Raw genomic sequence first — 27457 nt, forward strand, 5'->3', positions numbered from 1 at the left:
CGCCGCCATTCGGGAGGCCGCCGCTCTGCAGGGCCTCGCGGCGCAACCCGGTACCGCGAGACCGGCCCCCCGCCGACATCCGCGGTCCAGCGGCGAGGATCGGGGCGAGCAGGCCGGGGCGTCGTCCGGGCCCGCACTCCCCGCCCGCGTCTCACGGAAGCCTAGGGCGTCCACCGAGGAGGGGCCTGCACCCCGTTAGCTCCCGCCCGGCCGGCGGAAAGACCCGCTCCCCAGAGGCCGCGGGCGGAGAGGACGCTGCGGGACTGGAGGGTGGGGAAGCAGGTAATGTTGTGCTTAAAACCCTGCTGGGAATTCGGTTCTGGCTCTCAAGGCGTGCCTTCTTTCCGTTTCAGTCCTGGATGCGATGTTCTCCGCCCCTAGACTGCGTGGGCTTTTGTCATTGTTTTAAAAACAGCTAGGGAGAATGGGAGAAATGTAATCACGTATCAGGTAAGGGATTAGTGTCCAGAAAATGTAAAGAACCTAAACCCAATAACAAAAAGCAAATCCAGTTCAAAACTGGGCAAAGGATTGTAGGTATTTCTCCAAAAAAGATATACAAAAGGCCAATGAGCACCTCAAAGGATGCGCATTTGCCATCGGAGTTACGAAAATAAAAACCAGAATGAAGACCATATCACACCCATTAGGATGACTACTCGGGAAAAAAAAATCACTATTGATGGCTAGGATGTGGAGAAATTGGACCACTTGGGCAATTGCTGGCGGGCATGTAAAATGGTGCAGCCAGGAGCTGTGGCCCACCGTTGAGTAGTGGTTCCTCAAAAACTTAGAGTTATTATATGATCCAGCAATTTCACCCCAAGGTATAAACTCCAAAGAATTGAAAGCAGGGACTCAAATGGATGTTGCATATGTGCATAGCAGCCTTACTTAAAGTAGCCAAAGGGAGGAAACAACCCAAATGTCTGTCACCACATGAATGGAAGACAGAATGTTTTTCACCCTTAAAAAGGACTAAAATTCTGTTACATGCTGTAGTGTAGATGTCCTAAGTGAAGTAAGCCAGACACAAAAGGACAAATGTTTGATTCCACTTACAGAGGCAGAAAATGGGATAGAGATTACTAGGGGCTGGTGGGGGTGAGGTGAGGAAGGGAAGTTATTGTTTAACGGGTGCAGAGTTTCTGTATGTGGTGATAAAAAATTCTGGAAATAGATAATGGTGATGGTTTCCCAATATTATGAACGTACTTAGTGCCACTAAATTTGTGCTTTTGAAACTGGTTAGAATGGCAAATTGTGTTATCTTTTACCACAATTTAAAAAAAATGTATAGGAGCCGAAACCGGTTTGGCTCAGTGGATAGAGCGTCGGCCTGTGGACTCAAGGGTCCCAGGTTCGATTCCGGTCCAGGGCATGTACCTTGGTTGCAGGCACATCCCCAGTAGGGGGATGTGCAAGAGGCAGCTGGTCGATGTTTCTCTCTCATCAATGTTTCTAACTCTCTATACCTCTCTCTTCCTCTCTGTAAAAAATCAATAAAATATATTTTAAAATAAATAAAAAAATAAAAAATTGTATTGGAAAAGACAAAACTACAGAGACAGTAAAAAAAAAATCAGCAGTGGTTCAGAGCACAGGGAATTGTTATGGCAGTGAAAGTATTCTGTAGGAATCTGTGATGGTGGATAGTTGACACTATACATTTAGGAATTCCATTCTATATAATAAAAGGTTAATATGCAAATCGACCAAACGGCGGAATGATGGGTCGCTATGACACACACTGACCATCAGGGGGCAGACGCTCAATGCAGGAGCTGCCCCCTGGTGGTCAGTGCACTGCCTCAGGGGTGCGCCTCTCAGCCAGAAGCCAGGCTCACAGGTAGTGAGCGCAGCGATAGTGGCAGGCGGTAAGGAGTGAGAGGGCACAGGCTGGGCTGGGGGGACCGACCCCTCCCCCCCCCCCCCCAGTGCATGAATTTCCTGCACCGGGCCTCTAGTAGAACTATAAAACATGTAAAGTGACCCCTAATGTAAACTGTGGACTTTAGTTAATATTGGTATTTGTCATTTGGAACATGTACCACACTAATACAGGATGTTAATAATAGGAGAAATAATAGGAATTTCAGTGCCTAGTCTCTACCCAGCAGCTGAATTCTGGACTCAGTTCTGAAACACCTCTGAGGGAAAGGCAGCATTGCGTTACAAATAGATTCAGAATCAGGAAGCCAGGGTCTTCTGTTGCTTCCTCTGACCTAATTCGTGTGATCTTTCACAAGTTGCTTCTCTCACTGAGCATCAGTTTTCTCAATTATAAAGTGAAGATGTTGGACTCAAGTCCTCTGAGGATCCTTCCAGTCCTGTCCTGATCATTGGCTTTCTGTTTTGGAGGGTTCCTACCTGACAGAGCAACTTATCCGTCTGTGATTGAGTAGTTCATAAATTTTGATATGTTGAACTGACAATTGTTTTCCTGCTGGCTCGACTTGTTGCTTCTAGGGCAGCTTACATATTATCCATAATTCTCCCACTTTTGAAGTTAAGTGCCTGTACTTATTATAAATGACAGGTTTTCATGCCTGGCATCCTGCTTGCTTTCATATGCAAGTTCCCTAGTGTTAGGGACTCTCTTAAAGTGCCCTTCTTGCCCAGAGCTGGAGACAGTGATCCACTGGGATACTCTGCCAAATGCAGAATATGGAATGCAGTTCTCTATAGTGCTATATTCTGCAATTGATATTTGGATTCTAAATGTTTGATAAATTTTATCTTGTTGATTTTGGCTCATTGTATTGGCTTTTCAAGATCTTACAAAATTCCACTGTATTAAGTTGGTCAAGATAAAATAGATCCTGGATAGATAGCAGAAGTTTGTGATCATCACATGCTGATTATTTGCCTTACCTTGAGCAAATTAATGTCTAAATTTGAGTTTCCTCAAGTATAAATGGAAGTGTTAAAGTAGATGGTCCTTGAGCTCTTCTCTTGTCCTAAAATCCAATGGCTCTAAGACTAGATGATAGCTTGGGTCTTTTCTAGTTTTAAAATTCTGTGAATGTAAGATCAGGGCTCCAGTCTTGATGACAGAGTGTGTGAGATTGAACAGATACTTTCTGAGCATGTACCATATGCCAGGGAAGTGTAAGGGTTACAGAGGTGAATGGGTAGTCCCTGCTCTCCAAAAGCCCACAGCCTGGTATGAGATGACCACTACAGTAGAGATGTATATACAGCAGGGGGTCCAAAGAAGATTGGAGATGGTGGGGATTTGGCCAGTATTTAAGAAACAATCCCTCCTAAAGGATGGACAAACTTGCCTGATTACTGGGTGGCAAGATGTAGAGTGTGAAGGAGAGGAAATACCTGTGTAAAGGCCCAGAAGCTTGAATTGTCAGGGAATTACAGGTGAGTCATATTTGAAGAAGGCAGTGTAGTCATGGGCCAGATTGTGAAAAGCTTTATATACTACTAGAGGCCCGGTGCACGAAATTCGTGCACTGGAGGGGTGTCCCTCAGCCCAGCCTGCACCCTCTCCAATCTGGAACCCCCTGGGTGATGTCTGTCTGTCGGTCATCCCTCTCACAATCTGGGACTGCTGGCTCCTAACAACTCACCTGCCTGCCTGGTCACCCCTAACCGCTTGTGCCTGCCAGCCTGATCGCCCCCTAACTGCTCCCCTGCCAGCCTGATTGACACCTAACTGCTCCCCTGCCGGCCTGATCGCCCCCAACTGCCCTTTCCTGCAGGCTTGGTCACCCCCAACTGCCCTCTCCTGCCGGCCATTTTGTGACTATGTGGGGGCGGCCATCTTGTGGTGACCATCTTATGACGACGTGGGGGTGGCCATCTTGTGATAATGTGGGGGCGGCCATCTTGTGATGCAAGGGCATGAGGGTCAATTTGCATATTACCTCTTTATTATATAGGATGTTCAAATTTTGTGCCATAGGTGTTAGAATTACCTTGAGAAGTTGTGAGCAGGCAAGTCACATTAGGTTTTTGTGTTTGGAAGATGACTGGTAGCAGTATGATGAATGGATTGGAAGGAAGTAAGCCTAGTGGCAGGCAGGGAGATAAAGTGTCAGAATTAAAGTAGTTGACACGGTGTAGGGAATAGAGGGAAGGATAGAGAAGGGCTTGGTTATATACATGGTAGATCATTAAAATGGAATTAGACCGGGATGGCGTCGTGGATAGTAATTGGTATAATTTCATTAAAATAAATGTCCAGGCTGATTGGATTGGACTCTTCATTGTTGGGGGTGGGGGGCACGATGGTGAGAGAAATAGGCAGAATTCTATTATAGGGGGCACAAGATCTCATAGAGATGGGATTTTGATTTCCCTTTATTTTTTTATTTTCAGGTTTAACTTCTCATCTTTGTCCTTCTGCATGTACTCCAGGCTGTTTTCTGTGGTTTAGTAAAAAAAGCCATGTAAATTGCTGCCCTTTGAAGACTTTTTTAAAGACTTCTAGTAAGACAGCTGGTAAGTCTACTAGGGAGAAGCATGTTGGTCATTATTTCTTCTCACTCTAAAAGTACTTGTCTTGGATTTATAAAGTGTTATTCTACCAGTATTTCTTTGCCTTTTTTTTTTTTTTTTAACATTTCTTGCTTTTTAATGTTTAGGAGAATGTTTTAAGATGAGAATATTTTTGAAAGGTGCTTGGAGTTCTTACAGTCATATATATAAAATGATGTATGAACATGTGCTAACTTTGGGGTTTGAGAGGTAAATTCTGTAACATTTAAAAAATTTATTTTACATAGACTTTTTAGTTTTAATTTTTTAAGAATTCTTTACTGTTGAAAGTTTTACATATGTCTCCTTTTTCCCCCATTGACTTCTTCCCACCTTTACCCATCCTCCTATTGTCTGTGTCCATTGGTCATGCTCATATGTATGGATACAAGTCTTTTGGTTGATCTCTTACTCCCACCCTGACCCTCCCCTGCCTTCCCTCTGAGGTTTGACAGTCTGGTCTGTTTGATGCTTCTAAGACTGTGGATCTGTTTTTGTTCATCATTGTTGAAAGTATTACATATGTCCCTTTTTTTCTCCCATTGGTCCCCCCTCCCCCCATTTTACTCGACCCCCCTTCGACCACCCCCCAAGCCTTCAGCACCCTATTGTCTGTGTCCATGGGTTATGCATATATACATACAAGGTCGTTGGTTGATTACCTCCCACCCCCACTTCCACCCTTCTTTTTTTAAGAATTTGATAATGAGACTTAAATAGTAGGCAGGTGTGAGTAATAGAGACCTTGAGATTGGCCAGAAGAGTTTTGGTAGCAAGAGAAAGAGGGAGGGCCATTTGGGAAAGATAGGGAATGAATGCTTTGGAAGTCTGAGGAGCCATCAGGGTTTAATACAAACTGAAAGGGAATGGGAATGGATGATGCCTTTACTGAGTGTCCATACATGAAGGGTGGGAGAGCTGGTGAATGGACAGATTTGGCAGACAGCAATTGAGTACAAAAGTAGTCCAAGAAGCTGAGGTGGCTGGAGGATGTTTGAGGCAAGAGCAGCTGGAATTAGGCTAAATGGTATTCATTAAAAACGGACTAAATTGCAGGAGCAGCTATAAAATGTAGGGTTAGTATAAACTTTCCAAAAAGGCAAGAAAGGGAGAAATAGATCAATGGCAAGTAAAAATAAGGAGAAGAGGTTGTAGAGCTTTGCCTACTGAAAGGGACCACAAGACTGGGATAGCAATCGGCAAAGAGTATGTGCCAAAAAGGAGACCAACTCTCTACTGTTGTACTGTGTTAGAGACGTCCATTTATGAGATGTGGTTTTGTTTTACTTTGTTTTTCATTTGAGAAGTTTGCCAGAAGCATTTAAAATTTTTTTCCTGATTATAAAACAGTGTGCTCAGACATTTCTGTGGGAATAGAAGAAAAAGTGCTTTGCCCTTAAAGTTTATAATCTAAGCCTTGTATTATGCACTTACTGGACTTTTTGATGATTAGTAGATTATATGAGTTACTATTGGTAAAAGTTGATGGGCAGCATATAGGAAAGGAAGAGAATTGTTTTGTTAATGGGACTATACATTATTCAAAGAGAGGAGAGATGCAGCTAAGTAAGTGCTGCTTTGAAATGAGAAAAGAAAAGTACTTTCTCCATACTGTATATGAATTACTTCTTGAGAAGTTAGGAAAAGTTCATATAGTTAACAGTTTGATTTCTTTTATATACAAGGACAATTTATAAATAATTAAGAAAAATGGACAAAGCATATCCTAGAAAAGAAATATACATGGCTAATAAGCAAGGAAAATGTCCACTTCTCATTTTAAAAACACATTAAAACAGTAGTGAGATACTAGTTTTCACCTAAGAAATAGTAACGATTAGAAATTTAATGATACTCAGTGTTGATGAGGAATTTGGGGAATTGTCCCTCGTATGTACACTATTAATTGGTATGCAATAGTGCTGTGACTCTTAGAGAGTTTGGTACAATGTGTCAATTTTAATGTAACTAGCCTTTGAACATGGTAATCCATTTCTAGGAATTCTCCCTTCAGAAGTACCCTTACATTCAAAGATATGTACAAAGAAATTCAGTGCTTAGCTCTGTATGTAAAATTGTCCTAGATTAGAAAATGCCCTCTAATTCAGCAGAGCTCCTGAAACCTCTACCTGCCAGAAACTTGGCCCGATTTTGTTTCTAGAATCAAAAAAAACTACTCTTTTTGCTTTGAAACTTCAGAAACCTAGCCCTGTAATTTCTTTTGAGCCAGAGAGACACCTTCTCCTCCTTAAATGAAAGCAGATTACAGAACAATATGTTTAATATCTCATTTGTATAGAATGTGTTTATGCATTTGTGTATACATAGACCATTTCTTCAATGACACGTAAGTACGGGGCTACCCCTGGGGAGTGATACTGTGTGAGTATCCTATACTATAGGAATGAGTCTGTTTTTAACTGAGCTTTTGTTACTTTTATCACCTAAGAAGACTCACTTAAAATTTTAAAAAGTTCTATTTTCTGGCAAACAAGTTCCTGCCTCCAGGCTATCTTCAGTCTAAATTGCCCTTTGCTTGGTAAAGGGTAGCATCTCTGCTCAAGTAATAATTTTAAGCCTAGGATGGCATGTTATTCAAAATCTCTGCTTGAATGTCTCCTTGACAGCTTTCTCTCTGTTGCCCTCTACACTCTTTTTTTTTTTAAATATATTTTATTGATTTTTTACAGAGAGGAAGGGAGAGGGATAGAGAGCTAGAAACATTGATGAGAGAGAAACATAGACCAGCTGCCTCCTGCACACCCCCCACCGGGGATGTGCCCGCAACCAATGCACATGCCCTTGACCGGAATCGAACCCGGGACCTTTCAGTCCGCAGGCCGACGCTCCAACCACTGAGCCAAACCGGTTTCGGCTGCCCTCTACACTCTTACGTCCCTAAGGCCAATGTAGGCATCATATTGCAAGACACCCCTTTAACCCTGAGTGCTTAGAAAAGCATGGGACACAAAAGAATTTACTTATTAAATAAATGAATCAAATACTTTATATTAAGATGGATAAAATATAAAATATGTTGATTTTTTTTTAACCCTTTGCACTCGCTTGCTTTTTTCTCGATTCCTTTATTCTACTCGGGATTTAATTTTTTAAGTACCCCAGATTTTACAAAGCGCAGCAGTAGAATAAAAAAACTGGAGTTTCTTTTCATACAAACTTACTTATTTGGATTTTTTTATATTTCAAATTATTGATACATTCAAAGAGTAATTTTAATCTCAACATCCGAGTGCAAAAGGTTAAAGATCTATGAGCCCTGGCCGGGTAGCTCAGTTGATTAGAGCATCATCTTGATACAACAGGTTTTGGGTTCGATCTCTGGTCTGGGCACATACAAAAATCACCCAATGGATGCATAAATAAGTGGATCAAGAAATAGATGTTTCTTTCTCTCTCAAAAAAATCAGAACATACATAAATTTTTAAGAAATTTATGGAGTTTTCATAGTTAACAATTTAACAAGTGATTTCTGAAATAGATTTAAAGTTTCTTGCTCAGCCTTAAATAGCCTAACTTGAATTTTTATATTTCCTTAGCTTTGTGCACAGACGGCTTGTTGGTATTTGGGGTTTTAGACTCAAGGTGTAAAGCACATGTAGTAGATAATTCTGGGTCACTAATAGTTTCATAACCTGGTTAAGTCACTAATCTGAACCTCAGGTTTTTCATCTCTAAATGAAAAATAATACTTGAGTCAGATTATTAAGAAGATTAAATAGAATGATGTATGTAAACCTAGCAGAGTTCCTGGAACTCAGTTAAAAATTAGTTACATTTTTTTCTTAAAAATCATTTATAGATAAATTATTGAATAAATGTGTATGTGCGCCATCCTATGCTTAAAATTATGCAGTTTTAGAATGGGCTAGAATAGCAATTCATTCAAGATTATGTTCCCTGAAAATAATTTATTTCTACTTTATTTCAGCACTATTGAAAGTTTTTAAAGAGTATAACTGTGTATGTTGTAACAGAAAGAAAAATGGAAGTATTTCAGGAACTTCGTAAACCATCAGTACGTTTGGAGTGTGACCACTGTAATTTCAGAGGCACGGATTATGAAAATGTACAAATCCACATGGGCACCATCCATCCAGAATTTTGTGATGAAATGGATGCTGGTGGGTTAGGTAAAATGATATTTTACCAGAAAAGTGCAAAGCTATTTCATTGCCATAAATGCTTCTTCACCAGCAAGATGTACTCTAATGTATACTATCATATCACATCCAAACATGCAGCCCCAGAGAAATGGAATGAGAAACCAAAAAATCAGTTAAACAAAGAAACAGATTCTGTGAAAAGCCCTCCTCCTTCTGAACACCAGAAAATGCCCCCTAATTCAGAACTCCAGAAATCTGTATCTGCCCTTTCCATAGAAACAGAGAAACTTGGCCTGGTTTTGTCTCCAGAATCACCCAAACCTACTCCTCTTACTTCCTTGGAGCCTCAGAAGCCTGTCCCTGTTTCTCCTGAGCCACAGACACCTTCTCTTCCTTCTCCTGAGCCACCAAAAACTACCCCTGTTTCTTCTCCTGAACTTCCAAAAGCAATCCCTGTTGTTCCTGAAGCTCAGAAACCAGTCCCAGTTCCTTCTCCAGAACCACAGAAACTTGCTCCTGTATCTCCTGAGCCAGTAAAGGCTTCTCTTATTAATCCCAAACCTCAGAAACACTCCCATTTCCCAGAAACATTGGGGCTGCCTTCAGCCTCCTCTCCAGAGTCACCAGTTCTTGCTGCTTCTCCTGAACCTTGGGGGCCGTCCCCAACTGCGTCTCCAGAGTCTCGGAAGCCAGCCCGGACAGTCTCCCCTGAGCCAAGGGAGCCATCTCCATCAGAGTCTCCTGAACCTTGGAAGCCATTCCCTGCTGTCTCTCCAGAGCCTAGGAGACCAGCCCCTGCTGTGTCGCCTGGTTCTTGGAAGCCGGGGCCACCTGGGTCCCCCAGGTCTTGGAAATCCAGTCCTTCAGCGTCAGGACCCTGGAAGCCAGCTAAACCTGCTCCATCTGTGTCTCCTGGACCTTGGAAACCAATTCCTTCTATATCACCTGGACCTTGGAAACCAGCTCCATCTATGTCCCCCGCGTCCTGGAAGTCTTCGTCAGTCTCACCTGGTTCCTGGAAATCTCCCCCCGCATCTCCCGAGTCGTGGAAGTCTGGCCCACCGGAACTGCGAAAGACAGCTCCCACCCTGTCACCTGAACATTGGAAGACAGTTCCCCCGGTGTCTCCTGAGCTCCGTAAAGCAGGACCCCCCTTGTCTCCTGAGCTTCGCAAACCAGGCCCACCATTGTCCCCCGACATTCGTAGTCCAGCAGGATCTCCAGAGCTCAGAAAACCCTCAGGATCTCCAGAGTTTTGGAAGCTTTCTCCTGATCAGCGGAAGACTCCTCCTGCTTCACTTGATTTTCCTGAGTTCCAGAAAAGTTCCCGTGGTGGCTCCCCTGATCTCTGGAAGTCTTCCTTCTTTATTGAACCTCAGAGACCTGTCTTCCCCGAGACCAGGAAACCTGGGCTATCTGAGTCCCCTAAAGCAGCCTCCGATATTTGGAAGCCCGTTCTCTCTATTGATACTGAGCCGAGAAAACTCGCCCTGTTTTCTGAGCCTACCAAAACAGCCCCTCCTGCTTCTCCTGAACCACGAAAACGCGCTCTTTTTCCAGAGCCCCGGAAACATACCCTTTTCCCTGAACTTTCCAAATCTGCTCTATTCCCAGAATCTCAAAAGGCAGTTGAATTGGGAGATGAACTACAGACAGATGCCATAGATGATCAAAAGTGTGATATGTTGGTTCAGGAAGAACTACTAGCTACACCTAAGAAACTCTTAGAAGACACTTTATTTCCTGCCTCAAAGAAGCTCAAGAAAGATAACCAAGAGAACTCTGATGCTGAGCTTAGTAGTAGTGAGTATGTAAAAACAGATTTGGAAGCAATAGATAGTAAGGGCCAAGAATCAAGCAGTGATCAAGAGCAGGTTGATGTGGAATCTATTGATTTTAGTAAAGAGAACAAAATGGACATAACTAGTCCAGAGCAGTCCAAAAATGTACTACAGTTTACTGAAGAAAAGGAGGCTTTTATCTCTGAAGAAGAGATTGCTAAATATATGAAGCGTGGAAAAGGAAAGTATTATTGCAAAATTTGTTGTTGTCGTGCTATGAAAAAAGGTGCTGTTTTGCATCATTTGGTTAATAAACATAATGTCCATAGCCCTTACAAATGCACAATTTGTGGAAAAGCTTTTCTTTTGGAATCTCTCCTTAAAAATCATGTAGCAGCCCATGGGCAAAGTTTACTTAAATGTCCACGATGTAATTTTGAATCAAATTTCCCAAGAGGCTTTAAGAAACATTTAACTCATTGTCAAAGTCGGCACAATGAAGAGGCAAACAAAAAGCTAATGGAAGCTCTTGAACCACCACTAGAAGAGCAGCAGATTTGAAAACAGTGGCTACATGCTCTACAAAATTGTTGGTTGAAACCATTTGTTGAAAGTACAGTTGAATAGCCTAGTTGGGTCAGTAGATGTTGCTATGTATGGTGTATAGTGTTTGTCTCAGTAGTGTTCACAGAATAGACATTTGTTATCTTTTTCATGGTCTCTGTTTATGTTGCTATCAATTCAGACTATATATTCTAGATAGATAACGTATCTAATCTCTTTTAAGTATATTTGAATAATATGAAGATGTAGGCATTCATTTAACAAGCAAGAGCCAGTTGTACTCAAATTAAAATAATCTAGTTAAAAAGTGTATCTTTTTTGTGAAACTCATTTCATACCATGGAAATTACTAGTTGGAATGTTTAAGAATTAGGCAAGACATTTTTGAGAGATTTTGTTCTTTTTCCTTAAAAGTATTTTCAGATCATAAAAGTTATTTTGAAGTTTCTATTTGATCATTTTTATAAATCTTGAACAGAGAGTTTCTAGATGTTTATTAACTTTTATGTCTTGGAAAATTGGAGTCTCAGGGTTGCTGATTTTCTGCTAAAAGGGAGAAAATTGAGTAAGTATAAAAAACTATTTGCAGCCTTCTCCTACAGGAAACTGAGAAAGGTGAGTATGATTTTAGGTCTTGTCCTTAGTTGTTTGCGTTGGAGTCTTCCATTCTGTATCTTATCCCGAGATCTGGCCCTTCACTTCCCTGTGAGCTCACACCAATAGATGATCCTTAATTGCCAAATGTGTTTGAGATGTACCTCCTACTCCTGGGCCTTATGTGCCACCTGTTGGAGCTTCACATTAGGGTAATGAGTAGGAATTGAAAGTCTTCCAGATACACCATAGAAAATTTTATAAAGACATATCTGTTTGAGAATGTATCCATTTTTGTTTTTAAAGTTGTTACTGTAAATACCTTGAGCCTGTTCATGGATTATTCTATTCCAAAATATTTTGTTCAAATGTGTATCAACCGAATTAAAAACAAAGGCTTTCATGTCACCATCTTCATGTGTGTGTTTTCTTTTTCATTGTATGATGTCCAATTTCTGTTATTCTTTCCTATTTCCACTTGTTTTCAGCATACTAATTTTTTCATATCTGGAGCAGCATTTTCTCAGCTTTGTTTTCTCAAAGTTCTGTGGTCAGGTAAGTTAAGGAATCACTATACTAGGTGTTCCTTGTGGAGAATCTCATCAGTGTACATAATTTATTAAAGGTTGTTTTCATTTCAGTGATTATCCTGGCTGCTTCATTTAAACAGTGTGAAACATTTCATGCTGTTAGGATTCTGATGTATAGCCAGATTGAAATATTGGCTTTAGTTGAGCTGTTTCTGGACATTTTTGAACAGGAGTGTTTTTTGTTTAATGGCATACAAATTAGCATGCCAGTTGGGAAGACAGTGTTAGATTATACTGGGAAGGTCTTCGAAGCTTCAGATTTACCACTTTGGTGAGCACAGTTAGGCAGGGGAAGCACTGAATAGTTGTCAGTTTACACTGGGCACCTCAAGAACAAGTTTCCAGTTCTGACGTTTCCTTCTAGGCATGATGCCAACAAGTAGTACAGGTAAGATATCTTTCATATACAGTTGTCTTTTTCATTATACTGATTTGATTAAAATTATGAATGGAAAAACAAAGGGTCTTCAGTATCCAGAAACCCTTTTGAAGCCTCCAGTCTCAAACCAACCGTATTATGTGCATAGATTCTTTATGCCTTAAGATTTCACACTTTTTGGTGCAAACTTCTCACAGAATTCTTTGCTCAAGGTGGTGCCAACTAGATCCCATGATCTAGTTGCCATCTGATGTGGCTTTTTCATAATATCATAGGATAGAGGATATTATACTAGGGTAAGTGGTGGTGACATGCATAGTTTTGGCTTTGAGGCCTTACCCCTATTTGTTTAAACCACCATGTTTTTGGCTCATCTCACTGTTGACTTCCCTCTTCTTTTTGCCTCAACGGTTAGGGTGAGCTGTGCCATTACTTTAAGACCTAATAATTTATTTTTTAGCGTTGATAATTTTGCCTCCTATTCAAGAGCATACCTCTCCAATCAATATGATGCTTTCTTTACATTTTTATTTTCTTATTTTTCTATGTAATTATAATTATTTTTTAATGAATTCTCAAACCATTGATTTTACTTAATATGCAGGGGAATAAAAATTATTACATCATCTTAACTCTGGCTGGTATGGCTCAGTTGGTTGGGGATCACCCTGTGCACCAAAAGGTTGCAGGTTTGATTCCTGATCAGGCCACATGCCTCGGTGTGGGCGAAATCCCCAGTAAGGGGTGTGCAGGAGGCAGCTGATAGATGTTTCACTTTCACATCAATGTTTCTATCCCTCACCCTTTCTCTCAAAATCAATAAAAAACTTTAAAACAATTTTTGCCCAACATTCATGGTCTTGATGCCATTATATTTTAGGTGACCAATTTTCATTAGTTTGCATGAATTGTGATGTATCTAATCACAAATCTGAATTCTGATCTGTAAGCATCACAAAAGAAAAGGGGTGTGGGGGGGTACTTTTAAAGTTGAATTACAACCCTAGAGCTAAACTCTGAAGTTCCTCTTTCTCAACCTACCTGTTACTCTTCACATAGTGTATTAGTTTCCTATTGCTGTAACAAATTACATTAAATCTAATGGTTTAAAACAGCACAGATTTGTTCTCTGTCAGTTCTATACCTCACTGAGCTAAAATCCAGGTGTCAGCAGAGCCGCATCATTTCCTGGAGGCTCTAAAAGAGAATCCATTCCCTTCCCTTTTCCTGCTTCTAGAACCCACCTGCACTCTTGACTCGTGGTTCCCTTCCTGCATCTTTGAGCTGGTGCATAGCATCTCTGACCATGCTCTATTGTCATCTCTTTCCCTCTCCATTTAAGGACTCTTGTGATTACATTGGGCCACTCAGGTAATCTAGGATGATCTCCCTATTTTAAAATCAACTGATTAGCAATCTTAAATTTCCCCTTCAATAAACTGCCATATTCACAGGGTCTGGCAGTTAGGACTTGGACATCTTTGAGGACCATTCTGCCTACCACACCTGGGCTTGAAAATTGGGGGTTTTGACAAGCAAAATAGAGACACGTTCAGAGAACAGGTAGGCAGCGGGGAGTGGGATGGGGGGTTGAGGGAAAACACTCATGGACAACAGTATGATGATTGTGGAGGGGGATACGTGGAGATGATAGAGGGGGGAAAAGTGGTAGAAAAAAGTAAAATTTAAACTGAAGAAAACAAAAGTTTTATTTCTCTGTTTGGCCTAAATAAGCCTGGTTTGGTTTCCTTGGCAATGGATCTGTTGCTAGCCCCTCACTGGTCTATGCCCTCACTGTGCGCACAGATTGGTGCAGTAGAGACTGCTCATAGTGTGGGGCCTGCCAACCCACCCTTTAAATTTAGGTCTCTACAACACTGATTTTATGGTGCATTCTCAATACAAAATGACCCCTTAAGGTCCAGTTACTTAATGATATTTAAGTAACGGTACCACCCTACCTTGCTCATTTCCTTTTTCTTCCCCGACGGATAATGCTTACTCTTTTTCCTATTAAAGTCCTACCCTCACTAAGCCTGGCACAGTTCCCTCCACCTGCCAATGCTATTCTTGCCAAACTGCTTTTCATTTTATTGGGGGGAAGAGGGGAGATCCTATAGGACTGAATTGAGCCTCATTAATTTTAATTCAGTGTAAGAATTTTTACTTTTTTCCTTACAAATTCCCCAGATTGGACACTACATTTCAATCCTAAAACTGAAAATACTGTTGGAATAAAATGATGTTTCAACACCTTTGATTCTGATCAATTAGTAGCTTAGTTGGTTTGAGCATAATGTCAGTTCACTTTTTGCTTCTAACACCATCCAATCCCTTGCAAATGTCATAGGCCACAGGGAGGATTAGTGAAATAGATGGAAAGACTACTAAATTCTTACTTGATTTATATAAATGAAAGAGTTTTAGGTCAAGTGAGCAAAATGTAACTTGAATTATGAAAGAGTCATGGCTCCTCAGTTTCCAGACTTGAGCCAGTTTACAGACCCAGAGCCACTTGAATGAAAGGGAAGTCAAGTCCCCTTGAGCAAGGACCCCAGTACATTGCCAAAAATTCTATACTGTTAACCTTTTCCCCTGCCTTTAGGGAACTATGTCCATTTACCTGAGTGTGCTCTGGAGAAAAGGAAATCAGACCCTTTAGGAATGCCTGGATACTGGCTCTGAACTGACACATTCCAGGAGACCCCAAGCATCACTGTGACCCTCCAATCAGTGGGGGCTTATGGAGGTCAGGTAATTGATGGAGTTTCAGCTAAGGTCCATATCACAGTGGGTTCAGTGGGCCCCCAAACTATTCTGGGATTATTTCTCCAGCTCTTAAGGCATAATTAGAGTAGACATAGGAACTGGCAATATTCCCCACATTGGTTCCCTGACTTGGCTCAGTTGGAAGCCACTAGAATTGGCTCTATGTTGGAAAATCCTATCTAATAAAAGAGCAATATGCAAATTAACCACCACGCTGCTACACCCACAAGCCAGGCCCGTCAGCCAATCAGGAGCGAGTATGCAAATTAACCCAACCAAGCTCCTGCGTCCATGCAGCGAGCAGGAGCTCGGGTTTCCCTGGCAATGGAGGAAGCCAAGCTTTCTGCACACCCTGGCTGGCCCAGGCCTCCACTTAAGGCTACAAAGGTTCAATTATAGAAGATAAATAAATCCCAACAAAAATGGCTGCGGCCATGGAGCAAGCAGGAGGCTTGGCTCCGCTCAAGGCTACAAAGTTTCAATTATAGAAAGATAAATAAATCCCAGATACCAGGGTCTCTGCTTGGGTCGCCAGGGGGCGTGGCCAGCCTGCAAACCACCACAGGCCCCTTGTCCAGGCTGCCCCACACCCCAAAGGAACCCCCACCCTGATCCGGTACACCCTTCAGGGCAAACCAGATGGCTCCCACCCGTGCACCAGGCCTCTATCCTACCTAATAAAAGAGTAGTATGCAAACTGACCATCACTCCAACACAAGATGGCTGCCCCCATGTGGTCAAAGATGGCTGCCCCCATGTGGACACAAGATGGTCAGCAGGGAAGGGCAGTTGGGAGGGACCAGGTCTGCAATGGAGGGCAGTTGTGGGCAATCAGGCCAGCAGGGGAGGGCAGTTAGGGGTGACCAGGCCGGCAGAGGAGGGAAGTTGGGGGCCACCAGGCCTGCAGGGAAGGGTGGTTGAGGGGGACCCAGGCCTGCAGGGGTGAGCAGTTGGGGGGACCAGGCCTGCAGGGGAGGGCAGTTAGGGGTGACCAGGCCTGCAGGGGAGGGCAGTTAGGGGCAAACAGGCTGGCAGGGGAGCAGTTAGGCATCCATCAGGCTGGCAGGGGAGTGGTTAGGGGGTGATCAGGCTAACAGAAGCAGTTAGGGGCAATCAGGAAGGCAGGCAGGCAAGCAGTTGGGAGCCAGAAGTCCTGGATTGTGAGAGGGATGTCCAACTGCCCATTTAGGCCCGATCCTACTGGGATAGGGCCTGAACGGGCAGTCAGACATCCCTCGAGGGGTCCCAGATTGGAGAGGGTGCAGGCTGGACTGAGGGACACACACCCCTGTGCACAAATTTTGTGCACCAGGCCTCTAGTAGTAAATAAAAAACAATCACGAGGTGAAAATTCTGGGAAGATGGTGGAGGAGGAAACACTAAGAATCTGTCTCCCTACCTAGACAATAATTTCTTTGGCAGAATCTGCTATAACTGTTTTTGGAACTCTGAAGTCTGTTGAAGGCTTGCAACTTCCAAGAGATTGCAAGTACCTCAACACAGTACCTTGACCCCCAGCCATGTGAGTATCTTGCACACAACTTGTGGGAGCTAGGATTGGTAAAAATGATCCTGTCTTCCAAATATTGGGAATCTGTGCTCTGATTGCTATTTACTGCTTTTTTTTTTTTTTCATTGATTTTTTTTTTTTACAGAGAGGAAGAGAGAGGGATAGAGAGCTAGAAACATCGATGAGAGAGAAACATCGATCAGCTGCCTCCTGCACACCCCCCACCGGGGATGTGCCCGCAACCAAGGTACATGCCCTTGACCGGAATCGAATCCGGGACCCTTGAGTCCGCAGGCCGACGCTCTATCCACTGAGCCAAACCGGTTTCGGCTATTTACTGCTTTTGATCAGAGTTGCAAAGAGGTGGGCAGCCATCCTTATTGCACCCCCTCTCCTTCCCCAGGTGAAGTGACTTTCTGGACAGTTAATGATCAATGGAAATTATCAAGCTAAGGAACAGAATGAAAAAGCATTGAAAATAAGTGATCAGAGCCTAAGAAGCCTGTGGGACAGTATAAAGCAGACTACAATATGCATTGTGGGAGTCTCAGAAAGAGAAGAGAAAAAGGGACAGAGAATATTTGAAGAAATAATGGCTGAAAACTCCAAATTTGATGAAAACCATAAATATAAACATCCAAAAAGTTAAGTGAACTCCAACTAAGATTTTTATTACTAGTGGGAAATACTGCTGCCCACATTTCACTTATGGAACTTCCTGTTACTTGTGAGCTGTGTTCCTTTGGTGGAAGAGAAGCACCGAGGTAGGAACTGGCCTGCCCAGGACTCCCAGCTTGTTAGGAAGATGACAGCCTCCATTCTTACCCAGTCTCTTCCACACCAAACAGTAAGCAGTAGAATTCACACTAGACAGAATTCAAAGCAAGCAGAAAGTATCATGACACTACATATCTATCCAAATGATGAATTAGAAATTCTTATTTTTAAGGAGTTGAAACTTCCATATACTATTGCTTTAAGTAGTAAGCTGGAGTAAGGATGGCATTTAAGGCTTGTGGGTAAGTGAACAGATGACAGAAAGAACCAATGATTTGAAACAAGACTTGAGTTAAGACCTCATTCACTTACAGATCAGTTGGTCTTTGGCACATTAAATGGTTTGTCTCTAACACACCTGAGATGATAGTACCTGCTTCATAAATTGAATTTGAGGACATAATAGGAATAAGATTAGAGATGGAGAATAGTTTCTCCTGAGCTACAAACACCTTCTCTTCCTTCTCCCGAGCCACCAAAAACTACCCCTGTTTCTTCTCCTGAACTTCCAAAACCAATCCCTATTGTTTCTGAATCTCAGAAACCAGTCCCAGTTCCTTCTCCAGAACCACAGAAACTTGCTCTTGCATCTCCTGAGCCAGTAAAGGCTACTCTTATTAATCCCAAATGTCAGAAACACTCCTACTTCCCAGAAACATTGGGGCTGCCTTCAGCCTCCTCTCCAGAGTCACCAGTTCTTGCTGCTTTTCCTGAACCTTGGGGGCCGTCCCCAACTGCGTCTCCAGAGTCTCGGAAGCCAGCCCGGACAGTCTCCCCTGAGCCAAGAAAGCCATTTCCTGCTGTCTCTCCAGAGCCTAGGAGACCAGCCCCAGCTGGGTCTCCAGGTTCTTGGAAACCAGGGTCACCTGGGTCCCCCAGGTCTTGGAAATCCAGTCCTCCAACTAAGATGAACTCCAAGTAAAATGAATTCAGAGACCTACACTGAGACTTTTAAGTCAAACTTTCAATAACCAAAGACAAAGATTGAATCTTAAAAGCAGTAAAAGAGAAAACAGTCATCAAGTACAAGGGATCCTCAATAAGAATATTTGTAGATTTCTTACTGAAACCTGGAGGCCAGAAGATACTGGGTCAAAGTGTTAAAATAAAAAAACTGTCAACCAAGAATCCTATTTCCAGCAAAACTGTTCTTCAAAACTTTCCCACATAAACTAAAGCTGAAGGAGTTTGTGACCACTAGATGTGGCCTGCAAGAAATACTCAAGGGAGTCCTGCCAGGTGAAATGAAAGTACACTAGACAGTACCTTAAAGCCCTATGGAGAAATAAACATCTTAACAAAGATAAATGTATGGGCAATTATAATAGCTAATACTGTAACAATGGTTTATACTTTGTTTTCTACATAATTTAAGAGACTAAATACATTTAAAGAAAATTATTAGTGTAAAACTAGCATTACTGTAAATCCAAATCTTGTTTTCTTTATAATTTAGGAGACTAATGCACTTTTAAAATTATTAGTTTGTGTTTTGGGGCACACAATGTATAAAGATGTAATTTTGTGACATCAAAAATCTGAAGGGGTGGGAACAGCTGTAAAGGAGCAGAGATTTTGTATGTTATTAAAGTTAAATTGCTATAAATGCAGGTTTGAATATTATAACTTTAGGATGTTAATCTTTATGGTAACCACAAAGAAAATTGCTATACAGTGTACTCAAAAGGAAGTAAAGGAATTTAAACATTTCACTACAAAACCAACTAAACATTAAATAAGAAATACAAGAAATGTGGAACAAAAAGATAAGCATACTATATGCTTTATAAGGTACTAGAGGCCCAGTGCACAAAAATCTATGCCCTCTGGGCAGGGGTGGGAGGACAGCTCCTCAGCCTGGCCTGTGCTCTCTCACAGTCCAGGACCCCTCGAGGGATGTCCGAAGGATGGCTTGGGCCCACTCCCCGGGGGATCAGGCCTAAGCTGGAAGTCAGACATCCCTCTGGAAGTCTGGGATCCCTTGGGAGATGTCCACCTGTCAGCTTAGGCCCGCTCCCCGGGGAGTGGGCCTAAGCAGTTAGTCAGACATCCTTAGCGCTGCTGTGGAGGCGGGAGAGGCTCCTGACACCACCACTGCACTGGCCAGCCATGAGCTGGCCTCTGGCTGAGCAGCACTCCCCCTGTGGAAGTGCACTGACCACCAGGGGGCAGCTCCTGCGTTGAGTGTCTGCCCCCTGGTGGTCAGTGTGCATCATAGTGACAGGTTGTTCTGCTGTTGGGGTCAATTTGCATATTACCCTTTTATTATATAGGATAAGGCATATAGAAAACAAATAGCACAATGTCTTATCTAGTGGATGAGGCGGAGGCTTTCTACTTCAGCAAGAAAACTGGATGACCAGCCATGGTCTGAGGGCCATTCGTGAGCCCACCTTATAGGAGGGAGCAGGGCCTTTGCTAGAGAGAGTGGGGCTCCTTCTCTTCTTCCAGGCAGAACTGGCTCTGATGAATGACCACTGAAGGTTCACCAGCTGGCCAGGCTGAGGCAGGTGGGAAGTGACAGGCTCTACTGACTCCCCAGTGCCTGGTACATTGTAGGCACTCATTAAAGACTAGTTAAGTACATGAGTGTATGGGCTTTTCACACACATGGCCAGATGAATTCCTTGATGCATGGCCAATGTATAGGGACAGTGCAAACCCAGACCTCTTTCAAAGAGTTTTGTTTGTTCCTGTGAAAGGGGGAGGGGTAGAGGGCATTGTGCTTCAGGCAGGCTGCCCCAAGAGTGAAGGCCACCTGCTCTTGCTGGTGAAAAACGGGGGCAGTGAGCAAAGAAACCGGCCAGGTCTTGGATACTGTTTGTGGTTGTTGGATACTGGAACTGCAGGAGGAGCCCATGACTTCTCTCCTGCCCAACATTCTGTATGAGATTGGAAGCCGGGCTCCCTCTCCAAGCATGGACTTCCACCACCTGGTCATCAGCAAAACTGAGGTAAGGCACTGACAAAGCTAAGTACAAGCTTTCTTGGAAGTTACAGCTTTAATGCTTGGTAAGCACACACTTCCTCTTGTGCTGGGAATAACAAGCACAGTGGTTGAGAGCTTGGGCTGTGAAGTCAGACATACCTGCCTCCATTGCTTAGTGGAGATGGGGGAGGGGGTGAAGTTGAACTTGGGCCCGCTATTATCCTCCTCTACAAAATGGGGTAGACTTGTAGGACCTACAGCCTAAGACAGCATAAAGCACTCAGAGCACTTAGTAAAGTACTTGATACATGGAATGTGCTTAGTAAATGCAAGATTCCATTGCAAGAACTTTGACCACTAGCAGGGAAAATAAGTTCATATTGAAAGTTCAGGGTTTTATGGCTTACCTCTTCTTGGTAGTGTGTTAGGGTCTTTGGGAATTTCATGCTATCAAACATCTGGGTCATGAATAGCCAACTTGTAACCACCCTGGAAATATCCATGGTGGACTCCGCCCTGGGGTTGGAGGTCCAGAGGGCAAAAAGTCATTTCTGATGTTCCATGCACCCTTCCTGCTGTCGCCACAGAAAGGAGACCTCAGGTCCTGGTTAAAACAGCCGAGGCACCACTTCCTCAGCCAGACTTGCTGCCTCCCAGTCTGGGCAAGGCACTCAGACACCTAGCACTGTATCATTCACTTCTAAGGGAGTGCCTCTCCCTCTCTGAATGCAGAAACCTGCATGCCTTATTCCTGGAATACAGGAGTTGCTCAAATATTTACTGAATGAGGAGAGGATGGCACATTCTTTGCTACCCAGCATTTCCCCATAGTCTCAATGTTACCTGGCGATACCTTGGAATCACCAGGAGAGTTTAAAAACTAGTTCTTGGGCCCCACCCCAGATCAGTGAAATCTTTTTAGGTACCGGGCACAGACCCAGGTGTTTTCTAGAGCCTCACATGCTTCCAAACACAGCCAAGGTTGAGAACCATGGTAATAGATCATATTGTTAGGTCCTCAGTCTCGTCCACAGCTCACCTGTGCTGTGGTAAGAGAAACTCCCGTGTAGGAAGGAGACCTGCCTTTAAGTAAGGGGGCACCTTCACTCTCTTCACTTCAGTTTTTTGGTCTTTAACAAGGTAATATGACATCTACTCCATGGAGCTGTTATTTTTAAAAAGTGGTAAAGAGAATGTGGTTATGCACATTGTAACCACACTGAGTCACATTTGTAACTGAAGCAGGAATGTCCTGTTATACTGCACTTTTAGTTATAAAACTCAATATTTAAATTAACAGAAAAGAGGCCAAATGAGTTCAGTTTTAAATCATGATCTCTACACTCGGGGAGGGAAGAGGGTTGAAATGAAGCCAGACTGAGTCAAGTGGGTGCCAAATGCAGTTAATAGATTTGTTCCCCTTCAAGCTGATAGTCTTTAAATATTTGCTCAATATTCATTCAAAAGAGGTTCAGTGCCAGTTGGAGGAGGACACAGGTGCTCTCTGCTGTACTAAGCAATTCAGCTTTAGTCTCAGAACAAACTCTCAGAAGGCAGAGTTTGTTTAGTGATCAACCACTGGTCCTGCAGGAAGCCCCTGGGGAACCTCACCCCCACCAAGCATTTCTATAAAATATTCCTTCAACCACATGGAATTCTCTCTCAGAGGAGTCTGGTGGATAGAATTTTTACCATCTTGATGCATCTCAAATACAGCCAGTCCTCATCTTCATCCAGCTCTGCTTGCAAAGTAGAGGCCTGGCTCAGGGCCTCTGGGCTCTCTAAGCCGTCTCTTTGGGAGCTAATTGGCAGTTGCTTGATAAAAAAAATCATGTTTATTACCAGCGGAAAATTCTGCCCACATTTCACTTATGGAGCTTCCTGTTACTTGCGAAGCTGTGTTCCTTTGGTGGAAGAAAAGCACAGAGGTGGGAACTGGCCTGCCCAGGGCTCCCAGCTTGGTGGGAATTTGACAGCCTCCACTCTCTTCACCCAGTCTCTTCTACTCCAAACAGTGAGTGATGGAATTCACACTAGACAGAATTCAAAGCAAGCAGAAAGTACCATGAGACTACATATCTATCCAAATGATGAATTAGAAATTCTTGTTTTTAAGGAGTCTAAACTTTCATATATTATTGCTTTAAGTAGTAAGCTGGAGTAAGGATGGCATTTAAGGCTTGTGGGTAAGTAAATGGATGGCAGAAAAAAACAGTGATTTGAAACAAGACGAGTAAGACCTCATTCACTTACAGGTCTGTTGGTCTTTGGCACATTAAATCGTTTGTCTCTAACACACCTGAGATAATAATACATGCTTCATAAATTGAACTTGAGGGCATAATAGGAATAAGATTAGAGATGAAAAATAGGGGTGTGGGCTTGAGATCAAAGCATGATTTCTAGAAAGCCAAAAACAATGAATACGTTTCAGAGTTAATCAGCTTGCGAGTGCAGAATGGGTGAATGCGCTATTTCAAAGGAAAATTTGGTGAACAGAGATTTACTATATAGTTGGCAAAGGCAGGCTGAAATAACTTTGCTAAGTTACAGAAAACTGGTTAATGGGACTATAGTCATGCACCACATAACAACATTTTAGTCAACAATGTACCACATATACAATGGTGGTCCCATAAGTTTATATATAATGGAGCTATAAAATTTCCATCACCTAGTGACATCATAGCTGTCGTGACATCATAGCACAACACATTACCCACATGTTAGTCATGATTCTGGTGTAAACAAGCCTACTGCACTACCAGTCTATAACAGGAATAAGATTAGCAATATATTTGTGTACAGTACATAATTCTTGATAATGATAATAATCAGCCATGTTACTGGTTTCTGTATTTATTATACTATGCTTTTTATCTTTATTTTAGAATATACTGTTTCTACTTATTCTATATAATAAAGAGGAAATATGCAAATTGACCATCACTCCAACACACAAGATGGCCTCCCCCATGTGGTCAAAGATGGCCACCCCCATGTGGACACAAGATGGTCACCACAAGATGGCTGGCAGGGGAGGGCAGTTGTGGGCAATCAGGACAGCAGGGGAGGCAGTTGGGGTGACCGGGCCTGCATGGAAGGGCAGTTGGGTCAATCAGGCCTGCAGGGGAGGGCAGTTAGAGGTGACCAGGCCTGCAGGGGAGGGCAGTTGGGGGGGACCAGGCCTGCAGGGGAGGGCAGTTGGGGGCGACCAGGCCTCCAGGGGAGGGCAGTTAGGGGTGACCAGGCCAGCAGGGGAGAGCAGTTAGGGGCAATCGGGCCAGCAGGGGAGCAGTTAGGCATTGATCAGGCTGGCAGGGGAGTGGTTAGGGGGTGATCAGGCTGGCAGGCAGAAGCAGTAGGGGCAATCAGGCAGGCAGGCAGGCAGGCAGGCAGGCAGGCGAGCGGTTGGGAACCAGCAGTCCTGGATTGTGAGAGGGCAGTTGGATATCCTTCAAGGGGTCCCAGATTGGAGAGGGTGCAGGCTGGGCTGAGGGAACCCTTCCCCCCACCCCCGGTGCACAAATTTCATGCACCGGGCCTCTAGTATAACTATAATTGCTTCTATATTTCAAATAGAGCCACATTTGGGATTAGGGCTTCAACATGTAAATTCTGGGGGACACAATTCAGCCTGTAGTAAGGCCTGACTCCAAATATCAGGCTTTCTGTCATATGTGAAGATATTCTAGAAATTCAAGCAGTTTGGCATTCAAACAGCATCTTCTACATTGGCCCTCACACTCCAAAGTGGCACAAGAAACCTGTAAAATCAATTAATTCAATTTTTGGTTCATAAAAGTCTGGTCCTAGTGATGTAGGAAATGGCTACTCCATAAGTATTGAACAGGGGTAAGCATATATAGGTACACTGTATATAACATGTAGGCACACTGTATGTACCATGTAAGTACACTGTATGTAACATGTAGGCACACTGCTCTTAATTTGGCACATTAATTTTTTTTACCATGAATAAAATTTCAATTTATTCTATTAACTGCCATTATCATTGAAAAAGCCATTTCTTTTATGGGGTAGACTGCTTGTGTTTAAATTGACCCAGACATCTTTTATTCCTTTTGTGATACAAGGTTACTTATGTGATTATTTTTCTTTTAGATGTGTAACAGTAAAGAATTCTGGGAGAAATTCAGGAGTTTACAGGATAGAAATGCTTTGGATACAAAGAAGATAGGGATAACCATTTACAAGAAGCTGCCAGCTTTCCACCAAAATGCAGCCCAACAGAAGATCACACAGAGAAGACAGATGGCATTTTTCTAAACTTAACAAAATTTAAAAAAGGATTTAAGCTGATCTTTCATATAGCAGTTACTACCATTAGACCTTGCCTTGTAGCTGAGACCAGGTTTAAGCAATTATCTGGTGGATTTAAGTTGGATAATTTGTTTTTTTGTGTGTTTTTTTAAAAAACCTTCTTGACTTGGAATAATGTTCTTTTTTTTAATAATAAATCTTTATTGTTCAGATTATTACAGCTGTTCCTCTTTTTTCCCCTCCCCCCATAGCTCCTCTCCACCTGATTCCCCACCCCACCCCATACCCTTACCGCCCCGCCACTGTCTTCATCCATAGGTGTAAGATTTTTGTCCAATCTCTTCCTGCACCCCTCAGACCCCCTTCCCCATGAGAATTGTCTGTCGCCTCCCTTTCTATGTCCCTGATTCTATTATATTCACCAGTCCATTCTGTTCTTCAGATTTTTTATTCACTTGATTTTTAGATTCACTTGTTGGTAGGTAGGTATTTGATGTCTTTTTGTTGTTCATAATTTTTATCTTTACCTTTTTCTTCTTCTTCCTCTTCTTAAAGAATACCCTTCAGCATTTCATGTAATCCTGGTTTGGTGGTGATGAACTCCTTTAGCTTTTTCTTGTCTGTGAAGCTCTTCGTCTGACCTTCAATTCTGAATGATAGCTTTGCTGGGTAGAGTAATCTTGGTTTTAGGTTCTTGCTGTTCATCACTTTGAATATTTCTTGCCACTCCCGTCTGGCCTGCATAGTTTCTGTTGAGAAATCTGTTTTAGAGGCATTTATTGATCTGTCTACTTAGAAAGAAGTTGCAGGAACCAAGGCCTGCGTCTGTTCTTATTGCCAAGAGGAACTCTGCCTGCGGCGGACACATTTCGCCTCCAGTCCACAGCGTCACACCGCAGGTCCACCAGGCTTCCCAGACTCTACCTTGCAGGCTTCCCTGGACCTGACGGGACCCTCAGGGAGCAGCTACCCGCTCTCGTGCCTCCTCAGGGCCCCGTCCTCGGCAGTGAGGACAGCTGCTGCCCTAGGTGGTGAGTCCAGGGTCTCAGCCCCAACAGGACATCCATCTCCACCTCCACAGGCTGAAAAGAATTTTCTTTCTCCCCAAACCAGAAAAGAACTGGGTGGGTGTCTGACAGCAAGTAGCACGCGCTCAGGCAGCGCTGCCTGGCTGCTGTCCGCGGTGCTGAAGCGGTCGCCTCCTTTGCCCCCGCCCTTGACCCCCGACCCCCGCAAGGGATCGCACCACGGTCAGCTCCGCCTCTTCCTTCGCCCCGCCCCCGCCTAATTCAGGGCGGGCTCTTGCTCCAGAGTGTTGACTGCCCCGCCCCGCCCTCGCCACGCCCCACCTTGCTGAGGACCCTCCTCTACCTAGGTTTGCAAGCACGGCTCCGCCCGCCCCGCCCCGCCCCGCTCAGGATCTCCGCTTCCTCTCTCGGGGTTTGCCTGCACTGTTCCTACGGTCGGATCACGAGGTCGGAGGTGCCAGGTGCTCTCCCCGCGTCCACCCCCGGCAGAGTCGAATGTCTACATCCCACACCCGCCGCGGGTCCGCCGCTGGCTCCTTCCCGGGCCTAAACTTCGCGAGCCCTGGCCCCCGTCGCCCCCGCTCCTGCCCTCACCGTAGGATGCTCGCCCGTCCCCCTTGGTTCAGCCCTTCGTCCACGTGGCTCGCACACCTGCGCACCCCTCCCCGTTCCGCGACTTCCCAATTCCGCCCCTTTTCACGGGGCCACGGTTAGGACCCCGCATCTGTAGTCCGGAGGCCTGGCCACCCAGGGTGGGCCGTGGACCTGCACCTCCGACCAGCGCTCTGTTCTGTGGTCAGGGTGGCTGCTATGTGGAGAGTGCCCGCATTCTCCTGCAGCTCGGATTTGGGAGGCTTTGGGGATGGACGAGAGGTGGAAGGCCTCTGCCTTTGGCGGGTCAGGGGTCAGCAGGAAAATCAGGACCAGAGGACAGCTGGTTCCAGCAGGGCTGAATCTTGTTTTCCGTGGCGAAGAGCGGTCGGGCCCTTTGGCTAAACATTGCTGAGAGTTACATACTCGGGCATCATAAACCTTACAGCTATTTATTCTCGTCCAAGGAAATCTGGAAATTTCAACAGAATAGCAATTGCATTTAAGAAAAATCAAGAGATTGACAGACATCACAAATCGGTACATGGCTTTCCTATAGGGCAGTGGTCAGCAAACCGGGGCTCGCAAGCCACATGCGGCTCGCGAGCAGCGGTTTGCCGCTCTGTTGACTAATGAGTTTGCCGAACACTGTCATATACTACCCTTTACCTCTTTGCACACAATATGCCACAATTGCCTAATCCTCACAGCTTCCAACTACTACATGGTAACATTTAGTCTACTCCAGTGGTAGGCAAACTATAGTATAGGTCCTACTAGAAGATAGAACAAATGGACTAAAATCTGTTAACTTCTTTTGGCTTTTTAAAATGCCATAAGATACACGTTCTAGTCAGTTGAGTTTGCTAGCTTAAGTACTATTATTGCCTTTGAATGTTTAGTTTTGCTAAGTACTATAAACAATTTTATATGACCCTCAACGTTTATCACAATAATAGCAAAATCTAGCTATAGTTTTAGGACACTAGAGGCCCGGTGCACCAAATTCGTGCATGGGGCTGGGGGTTGGGGCGGGGAGATG

At 43.7% G+C, this 27457-nt stretch overlaps 1 protein-coding gene and 1 non-coding gene across 2 annotated transcripts; both read left to right on the plus strand.

Moving 5' to 3' along the window:
• Nucleotides 1-24844, plus strand: LOC103288202 (uncharacterized). Its single transcript, XR_008556769.1, has 3 exons — nucleotides 1-282; nucleotides 4336-4458; nucleotides 24638-24844. It is a non-coding gene; the product is annotated as an uncharacterized LOC103288202 (transcript).
• On the plus strand, nucleotides 8458-11966 carry CHAMP1 (chromosome alignment maintaining phosphoprotein 1). The gene has a single exon (XM_054719990.1). It carries the CDS (start codon nucleotides 8499-8501, stop codon nucleotides 10959-10961), a length of 2463 nt encoding a protein of 820 aa, XP_054575965.1. The 5' UTR covers nucleotides 8458-8498; the 3' UTR covers nucleotides 10962-11966.
• Nucleotides 24845-27457: the final 2613 nt, after the last annotated feature.

Source organism: Eptesicus fuscus, chromosome 8 (genome assembly GCF_027574615.1).
Source record: "Eptesicus fuscus isolate TK198812 chromosome 8, DD_ASM_mEF_20220401, whole genome shotgun sequence".
Taxonomy (NCBI): Eukaryota; Metazoa; Chordata; class Mammalia; order Chiroptera; family Vespertilionidae; genus Eptesicus; species Eptesicus fuscus.